Source organism: Chlamydotis macqueenii, chromosome W (assembly GCF_036417535.1).
Source record: "Chlamydotis macqueenii isolate bChlMac1 chromosome W, bChlMac1.mat, whole genome shotgun sequence".
Taxonomy (NCBI): domain Eukaryota; kingdom Metazoa; phylum Chordata; class Aves; order Otidiformes; family Otididae; genus Chlamydotis; species Chlamydotis macqueenii.
Genome location: NC_141592.1, coordinates 44386536 through 44412023, shown reverse-complemented (window position 1 = coordinate 44412023; position 25488 = coordinate 44386536). Strand labels below are relative to the sequence as shown.

Below are 25488 nucleotides of genomic sequence, written 5' to 3'. Positions count from 1 at the left end.
CCATACTGGGTTGTCGGTTAACCATGTCATTTTGATGCAGGGTTTTTCTGGACCAGTGGCCTCCACTAAAAAGGCTTCTCCATGCTGAGCTGAACTTTAAGGGATTGCAAAACATCCCGACCCAAAAGGGAAACAGGCAGATTACCCAGTACATACGGTCGTATAGTTGCCTCACCCCTCTCCCCTTCTATTGAGAGACGTACTGGATATTGGCTTCGTAATGCTCTCTGATTGCCACCAACCCCTGTCAATGGGATGGCCACCGGGGCTAAAGGAAGCTCTTTTGGCCAGTCCATCAGGGAAATTACCGTAACGTCTGCCCCGGTATCTAACATGGCCTCAAAGCACTTTGGTGGCTGTGGGTCCGCTTCCGTGGAAGGGTACCCGTCTGGGCGTAGCTCACACACGAGTACCGGGCGTGTTGAAAGATCAAGTAATAAACCAACAAAAGTTGACCCTTTGGGTAAATACACAGGCATCTAGGACACTGGAGCAACACGCTGTGTTTTCTCCATTTTGTGTCTTCATTTCTAGCACCACCTCCACCCCCAACTGCTACGCCCCTGCCCCTACTATTACCCCGGGTGGTATTTCTCCGTCAATGCATACATAAGTAGGGGCTGTTACCCATAGACCCTCCACACAACTCAGTTGTGCTCCTGACCGGGGCCTGCCCACGGGGCCCGCCCCTCGCTGTTCAGGAAGGTTACTGGGGGCGTTTCTTTGCCTGGCGCATCCCTCCGCCCCTGTAAGAGACCGCGCCTCCTGTTTCCCTGCCCCCCGGCCAAGCATGGCTGCAGACACTGTTTGGCAAGATGTCCGCTCCGCCCACGTCGAAAACATCTTTTCTGGCCACCCATAGGTTCTGTCTCCTGATTGGTCCCTGAAGGACACTGCCTCTTGAAATGTCCTACACCCCCACAACCAAAGCAGGTGGGGCCTGCGGGGGGTGATCGCATAGTGGAAACTGCTGCAATGAGCGGTTTTGCTTGCTGCAAGGCTTCTGCCTCCATAACCCGCTTCATCATCTGTGCCACACCTGCATCCCCAGGCAATTGCGCCAAAACTTGCTGAGTTACCTCGTTTGCATTCTGTTTAGCTAACTCTTTCGCCACTATAGGTTTCACATTCTCTGGTAAATCAGAATTCTCAATCGCCTTCTGTAGCCTTTCCAAGAAAGAGGTATACAACTCCCCTATGCCCTGCCTCACCTGAGTGTACGGCTGCCTTTTGCCCTCATATTTACCCATTTTTGCGAACGCCACCCGTGCCGCCTGTGTGGCAGTGTTGATGTCCCTGCCCCGCATATTAGCCTGTGCGGCCGGATCAGCGAAGTTACCTGACCCTAGAATCCTTTCTGCACTAATCCCGTGCAAGGGGTGATTCGGATCTAAAGCTTCTAAAACCACCTTGTCCGCTTCCTCCTTTAACGCAGCCTCCCACAGCACCATTTGGGGGGCTGTAAAAACTGCTCTAGCCAGCTGCCTGCAGTCAAAAGGAAGCGGGTTTGCTGCCCAGATCACATCCAAAATCGCTCGAGCCGCCACCCCATTAACACCTTCCTCCTTCACCGCCTTCTGCCACTCCCTGAGCAACTTGTAATCCAATGGGCTCCACTGCTGACCCTGCTGTCCCTGTGTCACTGGGCACACCATTATACCCCCATCTCCATCTGATGGTCCTAGAGATACCCCTTCCAATACGCAATTCTTAGCAATCAATGTCCAATCCGTTAATCCACGACCCGTCCCCTGTTCAGCCGCTGCCTCCGCCTTCTGCGCCGACCCCTCTACTTTACTCAATGTCTTTTCTACATCCACCGCCAACCGTTCGAACCTTCGGATTAAAGCGTCCACTACTCCCGCTTCGCTGCCCCCTCCCTTGACTGCAACCCATGAATCCTTAGGGAGAGGTGGTAAGCCGGTCTCACCCCTCTGCGAATTTACAAGCGGTGGAGCCGATGGGGCAGAAGGAGAGACAGAGGGCATTTCTGTGTCCTCGTATTTGGGGGGTTGCTCCTTCGGTTCAGGCTCCTCCGGCAGGGAAGGCGTGATACACAGGGGAGTACACCCAAATTCCATCGTCCCTTTACCACCATCAACGGCTCCCGGCCGAACCGGGCAAACCACCGGAGTGCCACCCCCTGTCCCCTCCGCGCTGTCTTGACCCCGTTTGTCCCCCTCCCCTTCCGAGGGCCGCCCTTCTCCTTTGATTGCAGTTAAAGCCGCAACCCACACTCCGCGCGCCTCACAAGCCTTAGCCAGCAGTCTTTTCACCGAACCTAACGTCTCCAGCTGCGTCGCCACACCCTTCGTTCCGACCTCCCCTTCTTCCAACAACTCTTTCCCCGCCGCCTGTAACTGCACCACGTCCATCACCACTCCCAGCTTGTTAATCAAGCCTCTTTTCTGCATCAATAGGATGAACTCCGTATCCGTCAACGGTGCCATATGCACCGGACAATTTATCTCTTTACCCAACACCTTTAATACCTTCACTGTATCAGAGATGGATGCCATCCTAACAGCAGGCAGGCACGACCACCGCGCGGCCCCAGCTCAAACCGTCCGGACCTATCACGTTGGGGTCACCACTTGCCGGCTCTCTTGCCAGCAAACCAACCCAGGACGCACCGGAGCCCCGCTCCGGGGAAAGCAGGACATCACACTGATACCGTCAAGCTAAGCCTTCAATTTAATGCTGCACAACACAGGGTTAAATACCCGTACACCCGCCATGCACGCGAACACACCTGGCCCCTGTGCCCATGGACCTATCCGCGCCTAGCACGCGAATCCCCGACCGCCTGCGTACCTGCAGCCTGGCTCGCAGCCCTTCCTGTGCACGTGCAGCCCATTCCCACATGTAGCCTTGTTGCTAGGCTCTAAGTTCTGCCCTGCAACACCCACCAGTTTGCTAACGTTACCCCACAAAGGAAGACGCGGGCAACTACAGGCCGGTCAGCCTCACCTCTGTGCCTGGCAAGGTCATGGAGCAGTTCCTCCTGGAAACCATGCTAAGGCACATGGAGACCAAGGAGGTGGTTGGTGACAGCCAACATGGCTTTACCAAGGGCAGATCGTGCCTGACCAATTTGGTGGCCTTCCATGACAGGGTGACAGCATCAGGGACGATCAATGGACATCATCTACCTGGACTTGTGCAAAGCTTTTGACACTGTCCCGCATGACATCCTTCTCTCTAAACTAGAGAGACATGGGTTTGATGGACGGACCACTCGGTGGATAAGGAATTGGCTGGATGGCCGCACTCAGAGAGTGGTGGTCAACGGCTTGATGTCCAAGTGGAGACCGGTCATGAGTGGCGTCCCTCAAGGGTCCGTGTTGGGCCCGGCCCTGTTCAACATCTTTGTTGGTGACATGGACAGTGGGATAGAGTGCACCCTCAGCAAGTTCACAGATGACACCAAGCTGTGTGGTGCTGTCAACACGCTGGAAGTGAGGGATGCCATCCAGAGGGGACCTTGACAGGCTGGAGAGGTGGGCCCGTGCCAACCTCATGAAGTTCAACCAGGCCAAGTGCAAGGTCCTGCACGTGGGTCATGGCAATCCCAGGCACAAATACAGGCTGGGCGGAGAATGGATTGAGAGCAGCCCTGAGGAGAAGGACTTGGGAGTGCTGGTGGACGAGAAGCTCAACATGAGCCAGCAATGCGCCCTTGCCGCCCAGAAAGCAAACCACATCCTGGACTTCATAAAGAGGAGTGTGGCCAGCAGGACAAGGGAGGTGATTCTGCCCCTCTACTCTGCCCTGGTGAGACCCCACCTGGAGTACTGTGTCCAGTTCTGGAGCCCCCAACACAAGAAGGACATGGATCAGTTGGAGAAGGTCCAGAGGAGGGCCACAAAGATGATCAGAGGGCTGGAGCACCTCTCCTGTGAGGACAGGCTGAGAGAGTTGGGGCTGTTCATCCTGGAGAAGAGGAGGCTCCGGGGAGACCTTATAGCGGTCTTCCAGTACCTCAAGGGGGCCTACAAGAAAGATGGGGAGAGACTCTTCAGTAGGGCCTGTTGTGATAGGACTAGGGGTAATGGTTTCAAAATAGAGGGAGGTAGATTCAGAGTAGACATCAGGAAGAAATTTTTTACACTGAGGGTGGTGGAACACTGGCCCAGGTTGCCCAGAGAGGTGGTGGAAGCCCCATCCCTGGAAACGTTCAAGGCCAGGTTGGACAGGGCTCTGAGCAACCTGATCTGGTTGGAGATGTCCCTGCTCCTTGCAGGGGGGTTGAACTAGATGACCTTTGAAGGTCCCTTCCAACCCTAACCATTCTATGATTCTATGATTACCTCAGAAGGGGGTATTTCAAAGACCCAAAAGGGCACTGGTGGGCTTTTGGTATATCCACCATGGAGATGGAGGAAAATAAACAACTGTCCACTTTGCCCAAGCTCTCGAAGGACCCTTCCGTTGTGGGGTTGTTGAAGGTTGAGGAACAACAGGTTCCAATCGCTACCACCACGGTACACCAGTGGCAATATCGCACCAACTGAGACTCCCTGATCTCCATCCTCAATCTGATTCGTTGACTGAAGAGCCAAGAAGTGATCAGCAAGACTCGCTTACCCTTTAACAGTCCCATATGGCCAGTGAGAAAATCTAGTGGTGAATGGAGGTTAACAGTGGACTATCCTGGCCTGAATGACGTTACACCGCCACTGAGTGCTATCATGCCGGACATGCTAGAACTTCATTATGAACTGGAGTCCAAAACAGCCAAGTGGTATGCCACCATTGATATTGCTAATGCGTTCTTCTCCATCCCTTTGGCAGCAGAATGCAGGCCACAGTTTGCTTTCACTTGGAGGGGTGTCCAGTACACCTGGAATCGACTGCCCCAGGGGTGGAAACACAGCCCCACCATTTGCCATGGGCAGATCCAAGACTGGACTGGAAAAGGGTGGAGCTCTGGAATACCTGCAATATATTGAAGACACCATTGTGTGAGGCAACACAGCAGCAGAAGTTTTTGAAAAAGGGGAGAAATTAATCCAAATCTTCCTTGTCACAGTCCACTCAGGACTCGTGATGGTTCTTTTACTGCGATCTCAAAGTGCAAAATTAAGGTGAACACACCAAAGGGGTTGGTTTCAATCAAACAGTACAAACTTTATTATTTTGCCTGTAAGGCAGCATGCGATAGATGAAAGGGAGTGAAAAGGAAAAGTAAAGATAGAAAAGAGGATAATAGCTGCCACCAAGGCGTCCCTATGGTCCCAGATCCAGGCAGCGTCCCGCCAGTCTCCACGACTGACGTCAATGTCGATCCTTGGTGGGGAGAATTCTCAAGGGTCTCGTTGTTAGGGGTCGATCTTTTATGCTAAGTAACAAGCCTTGCTCCTCCTTTGGGATGGAGATGTTTTTTGTATTATAGTGACATCATAATGAGCAAAGTTCTGAGATAGCCGTTGAGATCCATCTTCCTTGACAGCGGCTATGCGGTTACCTTAGCTGCTCAGGTACTTTCCGGAGAATGGACAGTCCACTCAGTCCCTGTTCCTGGAGTGCTACGCCTCTGGCTTCCATAGAAACTGCGCTTCACTCATGGGAGCAGCAACTGAGGCTCACAGCAACTCATCCGTGGAAACTGCATTCCACTCATGGGAGCAGCAACTGCGTCTCAGGCAGACTGCTCGCAGCAACTCATGTCAAGTTGTGAGCCTAACTTGTAGGCCACATCAAATCCATAGTCCAACTGAAGGTGTCATGTCCCCAATGTACCATGTCCCTGATGAGCCATGTCCTTGATGACAAGGTTGAGACAATGCTGATCTTCTGACCGACTCTTACACTCCTGAAAGCTGGTTTTGCCATAAAAGGAAGCAAAGTCAAGGGGTCTGCACAGGAGATGCAGTTTTTAGGAGTAAAATGGCAAGATGGATGTCGTCACATTCCAATGGATATGGTCAACAAAATAACAGATATGGCTTCATGGCCCCAGTCAGGACCAAGCTACGCAGTCTCTCTCTCACTCCCTCCACCCTCTGAGGGAACAGGGAGAGATAATATAAGAAAAAGGCTCGAGGTTTGAGATAAGGACAGGGAGAGATCCTTTAAGTTACCATTCCAGGCAAACCAGACTCGACTTGGGGAAAACTATTTGTTTATGTGATGGTTTAGCCCAAATCACCACACAGTTTCTCGCTCACTCTCCCCCTCCCCAGGGGGATGGGGGAGAGAATTGGGAAGGAAGGAGAACTTGTGGGTTGAGATGAAGACAATTTACTAAAATAAAAAGGGAAAACTACAATAATAACAGAATATAAGGATATTAAAAATATACAAAGTGAACAATATGTGTTTTCTCACCACCCGATGTCCCAATGACCGATACAGCCCGTCCCGAGCAGCGATCACGGAAACAAAACCGAGCAGCAAGCAAAGGAGCAAAAGGGAGCCAGCAAGGTAGGGGGAACGATGCCAGCAAAAACAAGCAGGAAGGATGGATGCCAGGAAGGCAGATACCCACCCTCGCCTGCCCCCACTTATATACTGAGCATGACGTTTATGGCATGGAATACTCTCTTTGGCCAGTTTGGGTCAATTATGCTGTCTGTCTTTCTCCCAGCTTCCTGCATCTGCAAATTAGCGAGACTTGGAAAGCAGGACAGTGTCCTTGGTCTCATTCACAACAACTGGTATCATCAGGGTGTTTATGAACATTCTTCACACACAAAATCCAAAACATACCAGCTACTGAGAGGAAAATTAACTCCATCCCTGCCAAAACCAGGACAGTTTATTATTAAAACCAAAGCAGGATAATGAGACAGAGAACAAGATAACCCCCCCCCACCCCTCCCTCTTCCCAGGCTTAACATTATCTCTACCTCCTTCCTCCCACTGAGCAGCACAGGGGGGAAGAGGGAATGGGGGTTATGGTCAGTTCATCACACATCACTTTACGCTGCTGCTTCCTCCTTGGGGGAAGAACTCCTCACATTCCTCCCCTGCTCCAGCGTGCAGGAACGGCTGCCCCAGCAGGCCTTCCACGGGCCACAGCCTTCTTCAGGCATCCGCCTGCCCCAGCATGAGGTCCTCCATGGGCTTCAGGTGGATCTCTGCTCCTCCATGGACCTCCATGGGCTGCAGGGGCACAGTCTGCTACCAATTGGCTCGGCCCTGGCCATCAGCAGGTCCACCCTAGGCCCGGCTGAGTCCCCTGGACAAAGGGGAAACTTCTAGCAGCTTCTTGAAGCCCCTCTCTCATTAAACAAAACCAACACAGGATATCATTAGGAAACTTCCTAGCCTGGTACGACCCTCGGACTACTACCCATTACTGCTCTTGCATGTGGGTGGCGATGAGGCTGCAATGTGTAGTCCAAAGGTGATCAAAAGAGACTTCAGGGCCTTGGGACGGTTGGTAAAGGAATCTGGGGCACAGGTTATCTTCTCCTCTCTCCTTCCAGTTGCGGGCAGCGACACTGGAAGGAACAGGTGCACCCAGTCTATTAACACATGGCTCCGTGGCTGGTGTCACCGCCACAATTTTGGGTTTTTTGATAATGGGATGACCTACACGGCCCCAGGCTTGCTGGCATTGGATGGGATTCACCTTTCTCAAAGGGGGAGGGGGGTCTTTGCACATGAGCTAGCGGGGCTCATTGACAGAGCTTTAAATAAGGCTTGGAGTGGGAAGGGGGGTAATATCAGGCTTGCCTGTGACAAGCTGTGGGATGGCATGCCAAGGTTAGAGGGACGGGGTAATAGCGAGGGCCCTCAGCCTGTTGCTCTGAGATGTGCTGGGCACACTGCAGCACACCTGAAGTCTTACGGAGATGAGCCAGGGGCTCCTGAGGCAATAGGAGCCAACAGGGAAACACCAATAAAATACCTCAAAGGAATTAAGGGCTGCTCCTCTAAGAAGGTGACACAGCCGACAGCCCAGCTGAAGTACCTGCACTGCCAATGCACACAGCACAGGCAACAAACAGGAGGAATTGGAAGCTACCATGCTGCTAGAAAGCTATGACCTGGTTGCCATTACAGAAACCTGGTGGGACGAATCCCATGACTGGAGTGTGGCTATCAATAGCTACAGGCTGTTCAGAAGGGGCAGGTGAGGAAGGAGGGGCGGAGGCATTGCCCTCTACGTCTAGAAATGGATAGAGTGTGAAGAGCTGTCTCTGAAGAACAGTCACGAGCAGGTTGAAAGCTTATGGGTGAGAATTAGAGACCGAGGCAACAAAAGGAACCTGGTGGTTGGTGTTTACTACAGGCCACTCGATCAAGGGGAGCCTACTGACGAAGCCTTCTTACTCCAGCTACAGGAGACATTGTGCTCACAGGCTCTTGTCCTGCGGGGGGACTTCAACCACCCTGAGATCTGCTGGAAAAGTAGCATGATGAGCCGTAGGCAGTCCAGGAGACTCCTGGAATGCATTGAGGATAACTTCTTAAGCCAAGTGATAGCCCTACCAGAGGAGATGCCATACTGGACCTGTTGGTCACCAACGCAAGTGAGCTAATCGGTGACGTCAAGATCGGAGGCGGCCTGGGCTGCAGTGATCATGCACTGGTGGGGTTTGCAGTCCTGAGGGAAATGGGTCAGGCAAAGAATAAAGTCAGGACCCTGAATTTTAGGAAAGCAAACTTCCAGCTCTTCAAGGAGTGAGTCAATAGGACCCTCTGGGAAAGTGCCCTCAGGGACAAGGGAGCAGAAGAGAGCTGGCAGATCTTTAAGGACGCCTTCCATAGAGTGCAAGAGCTCTTGACCCCCAGGTGTAAGAAAGCAGGAAAGAATGGCAAGAGACTGGCATGGCTGAGTGGAGACCTGCTGGTCAAACTAAAGGGCAAGAAGGAAATGCACAGGTGGTGGAAGCAGGGGCAGGTATCCTGGGAAGAGTATAGGGACGCTGCCCAGTTGTGTAGGAATGGGGTCAGGAAGGCCAAGGCACGGCTGGAGCTGAACTTGGCAAGGGATGCAAAAAATAATGAGAAGGGCTTCTACAAGTATGTCAGCCAGTAAAGGAAGGTCAAAAAAAGTATACCCCCCCACTAATGAGCAAGACTGGTGAACTGGTAACAATGGATGAGGGGAAAGCTGAGGTACTCAACAACTTTTTTGCCTCAGTCTTCACTGGTAACCCCTCTTCCCACACCTCTCGAGTGGATGGACCGCATGACAGGGACTGAAGGAGCAAAGTCCCTCCCACTGTAAGAGAAGATCAGGTTCATGACCACCTGAGGAACCTGCACATACGTAAGTCTAAGGGACCTGACGAGATGCATCCCAGAGTCCTGAGGGAATTGGCTGATGTAGTTGCCAAGCCATTCTCCATCATATTTGAAAACTCATGGCAGTCAGGTGAAGTCCTCAGTGACTGGAAAAAGGGAAACACTGCACTCATTTTTTTAAAAAGGGTAAAAAGGAGGACCCTGGGAACTACCGACCTGTCAGCCTCACCTCTGTGCCTGGGAAGAAGCTATGCTGAGGCACATGGAGGACAGGGAGGTGGTTCGAGGCAACCAGCATGGCTTCACCAAGGGCAAGTCCTGCCTGACCAACCAAGTGGCCTTCTCTGATGGAGTGACTACATCAATGGACAAGGGAAGAGCTACGGATGTCGTTTACCTGGACTTCTGTAAGGCCTTTGACACGGTTCCCCACAACATCCTTCTCTCTAAATTGGACAGATATGGATTTGATGGGTGGACTGTTCGGTGGATGAGGAATTGGTTGGATGGTTGCATCCAGAGGGTAATGGTCAACGGCTCGATGTCCAGATGGAGGTCGGTGACAAGTGGTGTCCCTCAAGGGTCCGTATTGAGACCAGTACTGTTTAACATCTTCATCAATGACATAGTGGGATTGAGTGCACCCTCAGCAAGTTTGCTGACGACATCAAGCTGAGTGGCGTGGTCAACACCCCTGAGGGACGGGATGCCATCCAGAGGGACCTGGAGAAGCTCGAGAAGTGGGCCTGTGCGAACCTCACGAGGGTCAACCAGGCCAAGTGTAAGGTTCTGCACCTGCGTCAGGGCAACTTGCAGTATCAATGCAGGCTGGGAGATGAAAGGATTGAGAGCAGCCCTGCCAAGAAAGACTTGGGGGTACTGGTGGATGAAAAGCTGGACATGAGCCGTCAATGGGCACTCACAGCCCAGAAGGCCAACCGCACCCTGGGCTGCATCAAGAGGAGCATGGCCAGCAGGTCGAGGGAGGTGATTCTCCCCCTCTACTCCGCTCTGGTGAGACCCCACCTGGAGTACTGCATCCAGTTCTGGAGCCCCCAACATAAGAAGGACATGGACCAGTTGGAGCGAGTCCAGAGTAGGCCAGGAAGGTGATCAGAGGGCTGGAGCACCTCTCTTATGAGGACAGGCTGAGAGAGTTGGGGCTGTTCAGCCTGGAGAAGAGTAGGGTCCGGGGAGACCTTATAGTGGTCTTCCAGTACCTCAAAGGGGCTTATAAGAAAGATGGGGAGAAACTTTGTAGCAGGATCTGTAGCGATAGGACAAGGGGTTTTAAAGAAAAAGAGGGTAGATTTAGACTAGACATAAGGAAGAAATTTTTTTAAATGAGAGCAGTAGAACACTGGCCCAGGTTGCCCAGAGAGGTGGTGGATGCCCCATCCCTGGGGACGTTTTTGTTTCTGAACGGAGAGGCAAGAGGGAGGGAGTGTTAGTTGTCATGAATAAGTAGCTCACGACGGAAGATGTGCAAGAGAGGAAAGAGGTTTATAGAAATAGCAGCATACTATATAAGAAATAGGTGTTCTCTTTTTCTGTGTATATCTTGATTGCTTCATCAGAGTGCAGAAGACTGAAAACTCTTTAAAGAAAGATAATGGCAAATCTTTTTCTGAAAAATTGCCATGAAAAATATTTTGAAAAACTGTGATGTTTCATAGAAAGTATAACGGATAAGTATGTTCTCAGTAGGAAATACTTAATTCCAGTGCTGCTTTTAACATTTTTGAGTGTATGAAGGCTGAATATTTTGTTCACTCTCAAGCTTTCCTATTTGAGTATTGCAGCCAGCATCTAGCAATGGTAATTCTTGATGTGTGGAAAAAAACCCTTAATTTTACTGTTTTCAAGTGTTGCAAACATGGTAGTTTTCCCCGAGAGTTTAAGCCCCAGCATTAGCTGATAATCTGTAACATTAAGAAAGGAACACTTTCAGCTTGGAGACCATGGGAGAAATTTGCAAGATGCTTTCCAAGTGTTGCAGTTTCCTCAAAAGCATTAACTAACCATAGCATGCAGATAAATCTGGGATATGATCAGGATGTAAATACTTAGATAAATGAATAATAGCAGGATTCTGAACTTTTGTATACTGACCATATCTATGGTAATCACTTAAATCTTCCTAAAATAGATGTTGAGTCACTAAGGCATCAGTACTTGAAATTTGTATTCTTAACAAATGTTCTAACTTTTTATGTATTTTCAGAGATCCAACTTATTTTGATGAAAGCTGGTTAAACAGAATCAAAACAGAAGTAGGAGATAATTGGAGGCTAAAGGTATTTGGTTTGATTTGCTTGCCGGTAAATCTGTTTATCAGTTCTTAGGACAATATTGTTTGTGCTTAAATGGGAATGTATTTTAAAATTACCACTTTGCTTTATAAAAGAGTATAATGAATTTAAGATTATTGTAGTTTCTTACATTATTATTATTATCCTGTACTTTAATGAAGAAAAAACAAACAAAAGTTGAGTTTGTAAATAAATTTCAATCATTTAAGATGAAAAATAAATCTTAATATAAATTATGTTTAAATTAACATTTGAGCAACTGAGAAGTGTGAATAAAGGAATTTACTCTTTTTATTGCAAAGTGTGAAAATAATTGCTCTTTCAGAAAAAGTTTGTGCTCTGAGAAATGACTGCATAAAAATAGCAATGTAATAACTAATTTATTTGCATAAAAAGTCCCAAATTATGTTTCGTATTATTTTGACAGCTCTGCAAAATTATTGATCTGTAGAGGAGAAAGTGGTGCTATTCTGTTTTGTGTGTAATCAGCTGTCGTAGTTTTGCCCCGCTCGGGGCCAGACTATGCAGTCTCTCTCTCACTCCCCACACCCTCCGAGAGAATAGGGAGAGATAATATAAGAAAAAAGGTTCGAGGTTTGAGATAAGGACAGGGAGAGATCCTTAAAGTTACCGTTACGGGCAAAACAGACTTGACTTGGTGAAAACTATTCATTTATTACTACAAACAGCAGGATAATGAGACAGAGAACAAGATAACCTCCCCCCACCCCTCCCTCTTCCCGGGCTTAACATTATCTCTACCACCTTCCTCCCCTGAGCGGCACAGGGGGGAAGAGGGAATGGGAGTTAAGGTCAGTTCATCACTTCTCACTTTACACTGCCCCTTTCTCCTTGGGAGAAGAACTCCTCACATTCCTCCCCTGCCCCAGCATGGGGTCCCTCCCACGAACTGCAGTCCTTCATGAACTGCTCCAGCGTGGGTCATTTCTTCCACAGGGTGCAGTCCCTCCAGAACGGCTGCCCCAGCATGGGCCCTCCACAGGCCACAGCCTCCTTTGGGCATCCACCTGCCCCAGTGTGGGGTCCTCCACAGGCTGCAGGTGGATCCCTGCTCCTCTGTGGGCCTCCATGGGCTGCAGGGGGACAGCCTGCTTCACCATAGGCTGCACCATGGGCTGCAGGGGAATCTCTGCCAGGAGCCGCATTACTCCTCCCCCTCCTTCACTGTCCTTGGCGCCTGCAGCCGTTCCTCTCACAAGAAATTCTTCACAACAGGCAGGCAGATGCCTCTCAGGATCTCTTTACATCTCCTCTCCCCTCCACTTCTTGCAGCCGGGCTGGGCTGAGTCGGGCCCAGTCGGCTGCCCGGCGGGAGACCAGAGGGTGAGGCCTGCAAGGCCCACAAGGCTCATGCCTCCCCCTCTCTGCCCCCGTTCCAGCTTCTTCACATCTTCTCCTTTTTTTCTCTGTTTTTCCTCCTTCTTAAATACGTTATCACAGAGATGTTATCAGGGAACATTCTGCTACCAATTGGCTCAGCCCTGGCCAGCAGCGGGTCTGCCCTAGGCCCAGTTGAGTCCACTGAACAAAGGGGAAACAACTTCTAGCAGCTTCTTGCAGAAGCTGTCACCGTAGCCCCCGCCTCACTAAATAAAACCAGGACAGCAGCATGTATGTTAACAATACTGTATTGGATAGATAATTTCTGCCATTTGGTATGCTACTACTTTTTCTCGATTCTTTCTTATGTAAACCTTCAAGGCAATAAAATTTTTGCTGATTTAATTAAGGAGTATTTGAGCTTAAAACCTGAAAGAACACAGTTTGCCATTCATATGTCATTGTAGCTTTAGGTAAAAAGTAAATTCAAATGTACACTGACCACATTTGATGGGAAAATCAGGATATATGTGACTTCCTAAAATGCCATTTCCAACTTAGTTTCCTGGGGAAACAATGCTAACATGATTTGTCTGTCAATTCATGTGTTCTATAAATTCACCTTGTTCTGGTGTGCAAAAGCCTTTCTGAACATTTTTCAGCCATGTTTGGCAAAGGGCTTAGGTTTCGGAGATGTTTTAGTTTTTACAGCCTTATGAACATTGAACATCAGTGGCTTAATAGAGAAGATGCACAAATAAGTACCTTATGATGAAAAGGTAGGGGGGACTGCTATTGTTATAAGTTAAAGTTATAAACTTTGACTGAATGTTCTTGCATATGGAGAATTATGGAAGAAGACATGGATACATGGCTCACTTCTCCCCCCTCGCCCCTGCCCCTCCCCCTTGCATTGTAAGTTATTTTTCTATTCAGTTAGTTACTTGTTTTACTTGCTGATAGCTACAAGGACATTGTCTTATTAAAAGGATTGTTCAGTTACTATACTGTATTGGGTTTACATGGCAAGGTTTTGGTAGCAGGGGAGGGATTGTAGGGATGGCTTCTGTGAGAAAAGACCAGAAGCTGTCCTCATGTCAGACAGCGCCAGTTCCAGACAGCTCCAAGACAAACTTGCCGCTGGCCAAAACTGAACCAATCAGCAATGTTGGTAGCCCCTCTGTAATATCATATTTAAGAAGGGGGAAAAATGCTGTGCTGCAGCAGCTGAGGGAAAGGAATGAGAATATGTGAGAGAAAAAACCCTGCAGACCCCAAGGTCAGTGAAGAGGGAGGAGGAAGAGGTGCTCCAGGTGCTGGAGCAGAGATTCCCCTGCAGCCCATGGAGGACCCCACATCAGAGCAGGTGGATGTGCCCTGAAGGAAAAGGAAGTCTGTGGAGAACCCACTCAGGAGCAGGCTCCTGGCAGGACCTGTGGCCTGTGGAGATGTCGTAGTTAAGCCTCAGTTGCGGCCAGACTACGCAGTGTCTCTCTCACTCCCCCCACCCTCCAAGAGAATAGGGAGAGATAACAGAAGAAAAAGGCTCGAGGTTTGAGATAAGGACAGGGAGAGATCCTTAAAGTTACCGTCACGGGCAAAACAGACTCGACCTGGGGAAAACTATTCATTTATTTTTCTAAAACCAAAGCAGGATAATGAGACAGAGAACAAGATAACCTCCCCCCACCCCTCCCTCTTCCCAGGCTTAACATTATCTCTACTACCTTCCCCTCCCTGAGCGGCACAGAGGGGAAGAGGGAATGGGAGTTACGGTCAGTTCATCACACGTTGTTTCACGCCGCTGCTTTGTTGTTGGGAGAAGAACTCCTCACATTCCTCCCCTGCTCCAGTGTGAGGTCCCACCCACGTGCCACAGTCCTTCGTGAAACTGCTCTGGTGTGGGTCATCTCTTCCATGGGATGCAGTCCCTCCAGAACGGCTGCCCCAGTACGGGCCCTCCATGGGCCACAGCCTCCTTCAGGAATCCACCTGCCCTGACGTGGGGTCCTCCATGGGCTCCAAGTGGATCTCTGCTCCTCTGTGGACCTCCATGGGCTGCAAGGGAACAGCCTGCTCCACCATGGGCTCCACCACAGGCTGCAGGGGAATTCTGGCCAGGAGCCACATTACTCCTCCCCCTCCTTCTTCACTGACTTTGGCATCTGCAACCATTCCTCTCACAAGAAATTCTTCACAACAGGCAGGCAGATGCCTCTCAGGATCTCTTTACATCTCATTCACATCTCATCTCATCTCTCTGCTTCTTGCAGCTGGGCTGGGCCGAGTTGGGCCCAGTTGGCCGCCTGGCGGGAGGCCAGAGGGTGAGGGCTGCAAGGCCCACAAGGCTCACGCCTCCCCCTCTCTGCCCCCGCTCAGCGTCTACACATCTTCTCCCTTTTTTTTCCTGTTTTTCCCTTCTTAAATACATTATCACAGAGGCGTTATCACAGAACATTCTGCTACAAATTGGCTCGGCCCTGGCCAGCAGCAGGTCCGCCCTAGGCCCGGCCAAGTCCATTGAACAAAGGGGAGCAACTTCTAGTAGCTTCTTGCAGAAGCTACTACCTTATCACCATCTTCACTAAACAAAACCAGAACAGGAGAGGAGCCCATGCAGGAGCAGATTTTCTGGCAGGACCTGTGGCCCTGTGGGGGACTCATGCTGGAGCAGTTGGTTCCTGAAGGACTGCACCCTGTGGAAAGGACCCATGCTGGAGCAGTTTGTGAAGGGCTGTCTCCCATGGATAGGACCCCATGCTGGAGCAGGGGAAGAGTGTGAGGAGGAAGGAGCAACAGAGATGAAGTGTTATGACCTGACTGCAACCCCCCCATTCCCCATCCCCCTGCACCGCTCAGATGGAGGATGAGGTAGAGAAGTTGGGAGTGAAGTTGAGCTTGGGAAGAAGGGCAGAATGGGGGGAAGGTGTGTTTCGATTTGCTATTATTTCTTTCTCATTATCCTACTCTGTTACAATTAATTGGCAATAAATTAAATTCATTTCCCCAAGTTGTGTCTGTTTTGCCTGTGACGGTAATTGGTAAGTGATCTCCCTGTCCTTATCTTGATCGATGAGCTTTTCCATTGTATTTTCTCCCCCTGTCCAGTTGAGGAGAGGGATTGAGAGAGCAGCTTGGTGAGTACCTGGTGGCCAGCTAGTTTCCAATAAATGCGTACAGTACACAGGTCATTATGGTCTTGGTTTCAGAGCAGGCTTTGGCCTCAGAGACTTGAGTAATGGATAGGATAGGATAGGATAGGATAGGATAGGATAGGATAGGATAGGATAGGATAGGATAGGATAGGATAGGAAAGGGAAATGTTAGAACTCTAGGGACTGGCAGAGTAGAAAGCATCCAGCCAGTTAGTATACTGTATATTAAAATTGACCCATTCTATTTAAATATTGTGTTCTAATACAGATATAGTTTGATTCCTGGAAGACAGAATTTCAGGGGCAAAACTTATGTAATCACTAAGCTTAGCAGTTCATTTTTTTTTACCCCATTTGTTAATGAAAAACCTTCTTTTCATTACTGGCTTAAATATAATTTTATGTTGTGGCTAACAAAAATAAATCTATGAACATGGAGAGAACTCTTTCCTGATTATGAACTAAATACTTCCTGTCATCACTTTTTAACTGTATGCAAACCAATATTTCCTACTGACACATTTTGAAAACAAAACAAAACAACCTTTACTGAAACCAGGAAATAGCACCAAAAAGTAACTTAATTGTCTTGCTGAAATTTCACAAGAATGAAATTCCTTAAACAAAAGTAGTTTGGTGGTCAAGGGACGCTGATATGTTAGAACAGAAATTTTAAACAATTAATGACTTGTGACTGACATTTGTGGCTATCTCTGCTTAATTTTATTATACTATGGTAGAGAGCAACAGAAGTGGGTGCTCTGCATGGGCAGGTGAGCTTGGAACCACGGGTGATAGCAAGGCAGGCAGGAGCAGTGGCCTCAACAACAAGGCACAGTCCCACAGTGAGGAGAGCAGGGCAGATCTGGTGACAGCAGCCACGGTCAGCCAATAGTCCAGTGATGGCCAGGCAAGTCCATAATGACAAGACGGGTCTGAGATCAAGCCAGGAAGTCAAGTCGGAGGATCAAGGCCGGATTAGTGAGGGACATGGCTGACCACAGCATATCTACAGTGTAGCTCAGGCCCAAGGGCGAGGCATCTGCTGTACCTGAGCAAAGTGAAGAGGCCTCTGATGAGTCTTCTTCCAGCTTTTTATCACTCGACTCTTTCCCAGCAATCTGATCCTAAGTTGCATAGTTGCGCCACATCAGAGCTGGCCTTGAACACAGACAACCAAACCCCTAGGAAGGGAAGAGAGGAGAGGTTGCAGAGACTGTTTGTGTGCTGCTCTGGTGTGGGTCTACCATGGGCTGCAGTGAATATCTCCTCTGGCACCATGGAGCACCTCCTCCTCCATTTCTGCCATTCAGGTTCCCTCTGTTGCTTATCATTCTTTTTGTTCCCTCCTTCTCTTTCTACTTGAAGTTTTCTGCCCTTTCTTAAATATGTTTTCACAAAAGTGCCACCATCTTCATTGATTGACTCAACTTTGGCCTGCAGTGGGTCTGTTGCAGAGCCAACTGTGTCCAGCACAGGTTTGCCCCTGATATCCTTTCACAGAGGGCACCCCTGCAACTTCCTCTGCTACCAAAACCTTGCCACATACACACAATACAGACATCCTGTCTGGGCCCCTCTCAGGGCTGTCCCAGGAGAATGTCAGCCCCGTGCTCCAAGCGTGGAATCCATCAAGATAAGTCAATGCTGGAGCACCTTTCAGACTGAGGGGGATTTGCTGCCTAGGGGTATAAGACATATTATGGGATGCAGAGGAAGATCATTTTGGGATTGCACAGGACTTAATATGGGATGGTTAGAGAAGGAATCAAATACAGGAAAAGGGAGGGATTTAAGTGATTTGAGGAGGAACAAGTGTGGGGAAAAAAGAGGGATAAGGGGACAAAAAAGGCTGGTCGCATGTAAATGAATGCCTGGTCAGTAAATTTGTCTCGCCATGCCCTGTACCTAATCAGTGCAGTCTGTCCTATCTTCTTATTAAATCCCTTTGTAACTCTCCCTGGGTAAGGGGCTCTCTAGTCTGTGCGCATGTGGACCAGTTGGAGAGGGTCCAGAGGAGGCCACGAAGATGATCAGAGGGCTGGAGCACCTCTCCTATGAGGACAGGCTGAGAGAGTTGGGGCTGTTCAGCCTGGAGAAGAGGAGGCACCAGGGAGACCTTAGAGCAGCCTTCCAGTACCTGTCTGTCTATTACAGACATAACACCTCCAGCAACCTTCTTATCTACAAAGCCAGTGACTAATTTTTTGCAAGCCTCTGTTGAAACAAGCCATACATTCTGCTAACAATGTCTTGTATTTTAAAGCTTCCCTTCTCATTCCATGGCTTTCTTCCAACAAGCAGGATTGTATCCCTCTCCCAAGGTCGGTGTGCTTTCACTGACACCGTACTGGCTCAGCGAAATACCCACATCTCCCCCTTCTTTGTTTATGAGAAGAGGCTTGTTTCAATGCTTTATCTATTAAAGTTTGCACACATTTCAACACACACACAGAATACAGATCAAAATACATCTATAAAAAGAATGAATAAGCATCCTACAGCTATTTGTAATAAGCTTATATCAATCCACCAAAAAGATTTCTGAATATATCAAAATCATCACTTTGCTACAGTTTCTGCACTCTTTTTTGCAAGTTTTGAATATTTTTGTGAATAGATTCCAAATAATCAGACAGATTCATGCAGCAAAGCCCATCAAAATTCTGGCAACCATTACTTTATACTACTAATAAAAATCTATTGCTGCTCTATTCTGTTACCAACCCAACTAAACCGGAGACACCGCCAAGCGGGAGGGTGATGATCAGCGGGGTCAGAGCAGAGAAAGGAGGCAGGCGCAGCAGCTTCAGGGCATCCCCTGTTGTTCGTAGAGTGCGCTTTGGGTCCCCCCCTTCTCCCAGCTCCGAGCCACCTCTATCTACACCCTCAGCAGATTCAGTGAAAGAGTACTGACTAGGCGTTGCTGCACGCGTGGCCAGCGCACACAACAAGGCCTGACTAGACGTTGCTGCATGCGTGGCCAGTGCATGCAACAAGGCCTGTCAAATACGTGTTCTGCAGGCTAACAGCAGTTCTGTTTTGTAAAGTAGCATAGTGTATAGAATCTGCATCAGTTAGCAGCGTTGATAGTGCCGATGTAGTTGCATTTATTTGCTTAGCAAGCCCAATTTATTTAGTGCAGCTAACGCCTAGGCACTTGCCACACCAGGTGCAAAGATTGAAGCGGCAATAATTTCACTTGGGTTCCAAAACTCTGTATTATCTTGATAGTCAGATTCAAAGCTATGTATGCTTTGTTTAGGCCTCTTATGCTGTAAAATCACTGTATTATTTGGTATAAACATCTCCAAGGTTCTCATGGTGCAGGGGCACCCATTTATATGGGAGGGTATCCCTGCCCACGCATGGTCTCCATATATAAAAAACATACCATCAGGGAGGCCCACTGGAGTATTGATGGATTTTGATGTTAGCGTTTACATGATTGCACCACATTGTGTCATTGAAATGTATAGGTTCTGAAGCATTTACAATCACCACCACTCTAGTAACATTAGCTCCTGAATAGTTAAAAAATAGACATAAGTCCATCTTTACTGATCCCAAAAGTTCTCTCTCTTGTAGTTCAGCACTCAGCACTCGCAGCTGCTGTTGTTTTACACAGAGTTGCCGTCCTACCGGTATCTGGCAGGTCAACCAAGCATGTTCTGAAAGGCTTATTTGAAGATGATACAGACAGACAAATGGTGTCCTGGCCTGTGGCATTAGCCATAGTTACCCACACGTTTGTTCTTTCCATGACTGATGTCCATGGAGCTGCCACACAGCTTGTTAACAATCCGATGAACACAAGGTGGCTTGGAGCGCTGGTCGTACCCATCGTGCAGGGATCCACTTGTTCACTGCTCCTGTAGAGACACAAGCATATCCTTTTCCCCATGTCATAAGAGGGAATGGTCCTTCCCAATTACCTGTTTCCAGATTCTTAACCATCACCGGAGCTTGCCCTCGGATGGCCTCATGTACGGTAGGTGATCCAAAATGTTTCTGTATTGGGGAAGAATTGTCACTCCAACGATTTAGAAAATTGAGCACATACATTGCTTTCACTAACTTTTCGTTTGCAGATTTCCCTTCCATTCCCCCTCCTTGTTTTAACAGCATATTTTTAAGTGTGCCATGGGCACGTTCAATGATGGCCTGTCCAGTGGGGTTATGTGGGATACCAGTAACATGCTCGATGCCCCAAAGAGCAAGGAAGGTTTGGACTGCATGAGAAGCATACGCTGGCCCATTATCTGTTTTAATATGTGTGGGAACCCCCATGAAAGCAAACGCTGACGTCCAATGTTGGCAAACATCTCGAGCACGTTCTCCTGTATGAGCAGAGGCAAACAATAAGATGGAATGGGTATCAATAGTTACATGTACATGTACATGTACCATTACAGGCAAAACAAACTCGACCTGGGGAAAATTATTCATTTATTACTAACACCAAAGCAGGATAATGAGAAAGGGAACAAAATAACCTCCCCCCACCCCTCCTTCTTCCCGGGCTTAACACCATCTCCACCTCCTTCCCCCCCTCCCCCTGAGCGGGACAGGGTGGGGGGGCGGGAAGAGGGAATGGGGGTTACAGTCAGTTAATCACACATCGCTTTATGCTGCAGTTTACTAAGAGGAAACCTACAATAATAACAAAATATAAGGACATTAATATATATAAAATGAACAATGTACAGTCTCTCACTACTCGGTGTCCAAATGACCTCTGTCTGTCTTTGGCCCAGCTTCCTGCACCTGCACGTTAACGAGACTTGGAAAGCCAGACAGTGTCCTTGGTCTCATTAACAACAACTCTTATCATCAGAGCATTTTATCAACATTCTTCACACACAAAATCCAAAGCTTCTGAGAGGAAAATTAACTCCATCCCTGCTGAAACCAAGACAGTATTCACCCCTTATTCCATACCATTTACTTCATGCTTATACGCACACACACACAGACTGCCTATATCTGTCTAGGAAACTTTTAATTTCCTCCAGACTATAATCTGTTAATTTGTCTGTTTGCACTGCCTGTCCGTTTCCACTTAAAGATCTTATAACTTAACGCTGCGCCTTGCACGCAACAATATCAATCTGGATGTATCACTTGTTCTAACGGGGTCAACCTGCGACACCGCACACACCAGAACACTCAGCTATAGCACAAATATAGATCAGCTGGAATAAGCTTATGTCCACACCAACAACACCAAACAGTAACAAAAATATGACACCTTCGACATGAAGGACACACACACAAACACGCTACCTCTATAATGAGGAAGCTCCAAAGACTGAAGGCTCCTTTTCCAGATCTATGGGACCTGGATCAAAGGGATTTTCCGGCTCGCTAACAGTCTTTGTTTCCACAGGCAGAGGAGCAGACGGGGTAACGAGTGCTGTCGGATCCCCTTTCTGCACATGATTCTTTAAGGCTTCAAACATTACACACCACGCCGGTAATAACCTTTGAGCAGCAGGGTCACCCCACGTTGCACAGTCCCATAGTTCAACACTTATGGTGTCCCAGGTGCCCACCATATATATATTAGAGGTGTTAGCATCTGATACGTGAGCAGACACCCAAACCAACAAGCTCTTCAGGTCAGTACTGTTACTAGCACAGTTCTGTTCCTCTAACGCTTTTGTTAGAATCGTTAAAATTGATTTATGTTCCTTTGAAGCAGTGCTTCTCATCATTCCTAGCCGCATTATCTCCCTTAGTCGAGGTAACGGATACTGCGCAGACTTCCCCAGTTCGGCTAGGTTTCTTTTTGGAGCCATGCTCCCCTCGTTCCCGGCCGCTTACCTCCCTTCCTCAAGGTAACGATTTCGCTGCACAGGCTTCCTACCAATCGGCCGGGCGTTCCCACCAGAATCACAATCTTCTAATCTTCACTACTTCTAACAAGTCCCTGTTCAGGCGCCATTTGTGTGGGAACGTAGTCACGGACCCCCACTGCATGCTAAGCAAAAATCATTTATTGTTACAGCTTATGTGCTTATATACCCCCCAATCGCCCAACCACCACCAGGTGTCCTTTATCTTGTTTTCCTTCTCTCAGGAAGTCCCTTTTTTCTCATTCCCATGGCTTCTTGTTTCTCATTCTCATGGCTTCTGATACTCGTCGTCCCCGACAGTGGTGGATGCCCCATCCCTGGAAACATTCAAGGCCAGGTTGGACGGGGCTCTGAGCAACCTGATCTGGTTGGAGATGTCCCTGCTCCTTGCAGGGGGGTTGGACTAGATGGCCTTTGAAGGTCCCTTCCAACCCTATCTGTTCTATGTTTCTATATTTGTTCTAATATGGAGTCAACAGTCTAGAAGCTACCAGGTGGATGTGGGGGAGGGAATGGCAATCTTAGCAGACCAGGAAACTAAAACTGCAAAACAATGCAATGAGAAGACAGAGAAGAAACATAGCCCATTGTTTTCTGTGGTGCTTTCTGCAGCAGCCTGAGGCAAATCACAAACTGGAAAATTTTTTAATGAATCAAATTACAAACTGGAAAATTTTTTAATGAATCAAATTTGAAATTGATATTCCAGTCGGTACAGTATTCTTTGCAATGATATGAAAATCAATTTATATAATTATTAAATTTACTGTAGACTTTGATTATGACAGTGCGTGAACACTGAGAGAGGTTGTGGGGCCTGGACCATTTGGCAATCATCTAGGGAATTTTTGAAGTTCTTAGACCAAAAATGGTGTGTTTGATGACAGGAGAAGGGGGGTTAAACCTGGAGATTAACTTATGATTTGTGTACATTTGATTAAAAGAGATACAGGAACAGCTGTAGTCTGCAGATTGTCATGTAGCATCTCTCTTTCTTACCTTAGATTGCAAGAGTGTTTGGTATGCCTTTAGATGTTTAGATGAATGTTTCTATATAACTTTATGTTCAATGATTATGAAGAAAATAATGAACATTTCCCAGGGATGTTTTATATATGCTTGTAATTGGTCAGATTTTGACTCCTGCTTCTGTAAGAGATGGATTTAATAGGAATGAAATGGTCAAACTATCACTATTTTTAAGGTCAGGGCTCTCCTTTATCTTTTGGGATGAATAGCCTGTTGCATTCTCGAACTTCTATTTGGAGAGAAACTGAATTTAGCTTTCAGCAGCTCTCATTTTGGCTATGCTGGAGTTCATGGACCTGTTGGAGCGAGTCTACAGGAGGCCATGAAGATGATCAGAGGGCTGGAGCACCTCTCCTGTGAGGACAGGCTGAGAGAGTTGGGGCTGTTCAGCCTGGAGAAGAGGAGGCTCCGGGGAGACCTAATAGCGGCCTTCCAGTACCTACAGGAAAGATGGGGAGAGACTGTTCAGCAGGGCCTGTTGTGACAGGACAAGGGGTAATGGTTTTAACCTAGAAGGAGGTAGATTCAGAGTAGACATAAGGAAGAAATTTTTTACACTGAGGGTGGTGGAACACTGGCCCAGGTTGCCCAGAGAGGTGGTGGAAGCCCCATCCCTGGAAACGTTCAAGGCCAGGTTGGACAGGGCTCTGAGCAACCTGATCTGGTTGGAGATGTCCCTGCTCCTTGCAGAGGGATTGGGCTGGGTGGGCTTTAAAGGTCCCTTCCAACCTAAACTGTTCTATGGTTCTATGATAATTTGTCCTTGAATATTAGTATAGTGCTTCCTAATTTATTTTCTACTGTATGTCCTCATATCTTTTTGGAAGATAGATAATTTAAAGAGACTGTCCTATGTCAAAAGTGTTTTTAATATATATTAATATCTATTGTTTTAAAGAAAGTAAAAATCTGGACGTTCTGTTTCATTTCGCCTTCCTCTGTTGTAGTTTTGCATTTGATGTCACAACTTGTATGATATTGTCAGTAGTATGCATATTGTGAAGTGTAATCACCTGTGGTGTGAAACTTTGTCATAGGATGGTATGTTATTTAGGTCTGAGAAGATGAATTGAACTGGGACATGATTGCCCAGGAAAATTCAACTTTCTAATAAGTCTCTCCATCCCTCTTCAGGAAGTCTTTACAGAAGTTATTTGTTTAAACTTCCTATCAAATGAGTTAACACATTGCTTCAATTGTTTAAATTCTTTGCTAAGTACTTTATGACACTAATAGGTTCTTTTCAACCAGAAGATTTGTTTATTCTAAATATAACCTATGAGATCCATACAGTATCTTCATAATTTTTAATACATGCTCTATTTGATATTGTTCCAAATTAATTTTCAGCAGGAAGTGAGCTGAAACCCTTCAGTATTAGAGAAATCTGGCATAAATACAAGCCTCCTGCTATTATGGAATTTAACTTTGACATTGTTTGTGCAAGTGTTACAGTATTTATCTTTGCATGGGATTGAAAACACTGCCAAGAAATGTGGAATTTTTTCTTGATTGTTGTAAGGAAGGCATTTAATTGTAAAGAACTCATAGGTCGCCAATTAAAAACGTAGGAACCAGGAGAAATAATTAATGAGAACATGAAAAAATAAATTTCTGTAGCTTAGAGAGGAAGGAGTATGATTGAGCAGTGAAATATGAGCTTATTATGGGTTTTAGCTTGGAGATTTATGTTTCTAGAGAGTAAGAAGATTCACTATTTCAAGAAAAGCAGAGAGGAAAAGAAAATTGTATTTTTTAAATATAAAAACATCTGAAGATAAACAAGTACTCTAGAGAAGACTTATTTTAGAAAATCATAGTGTCTGATCTAAAATCCATCCAAGACAATGTGGTGTGTAATTTTCAGGGAGAGTGGTGGTCTTTTAATAGACTTAATTGAGTTCCATTGTTTCATATGGACTTGTGATAATATCTAGAAATTTGATCACAAGGGACCACTGCATAACTAACTTTATGCTAATTTAAACTGTTCAGACATAAATTCTCATGGGAAGTTAAATAAATGTATATTGTGTGATTCTTGATGGTGGGATGTGGGAGGGTTTTTTGTGTGACTGTCTACTCTTCAATCATATTTTATTTATGTAACTTATCATCTATTTAGATGTTCTCTGCATTTTTAACATCTTTCCTTCCTCTTCCTGTCATAGGTAAGCAACTTGAAGAAAATTTTAAAAGGGATACTGGATTATAACTATGAGGTAAGAGCAGTCTTGAGTAATCTATATTCATTTTTCTTTTGTTATTCTCTTCAATGTACAATATAGTCTGCTGATTCATTAGGTCTGAACTTTTTCAGTGTTGGGGACTCAAGGAGTCTTGTAGCCTGTTCTCATGTGTTAGCCCTCTCAAAATTTATTACCTTCCAAAGTCATGTAATCCAGTCTTCTGCTCAAAGCAGGGCCAGCAAGAGCTGATTGCTCAGGGCCTTGTTCAGTTGAGGTTTGAATACCTCCAAGGATGGAGATCCCACAGCCTCTCTGGGCTGGAGTTACAGCGTTTAACTACCCTTATGAGGAAAAAGGTTTTTCCTTGTATCAAATCAGAATGTCCTCTGTTGCAACTTGTCTG

At 47.2% G+C, this 25488-nt stretch overlaps 1 protein-coding gene across 1 annotated transcript in view; it reads left to right on the top strand.

Moving 5' to 3' along the window:
* The window catches only part of LOC147596729 (protein Hook homolog 3-like), a 141983-nt gene that overhangs the window by 55064 nt on the left and 61431 nt on the right, over window positions 1-25488 (top strand). The window contains exons 3-4 of the mRNA XM_086769625.1: window positions 11426-11498; window positions 25068-25118. Coding sequence (XP_086625751.1) covers window positions 11426-11498; window positions 25068-25118 — 124 coding nt within the window. The remainder of the gene's footprint in view (window positions 1-11425; window positions 11499-25067; window positions 25119-25488) is intronic.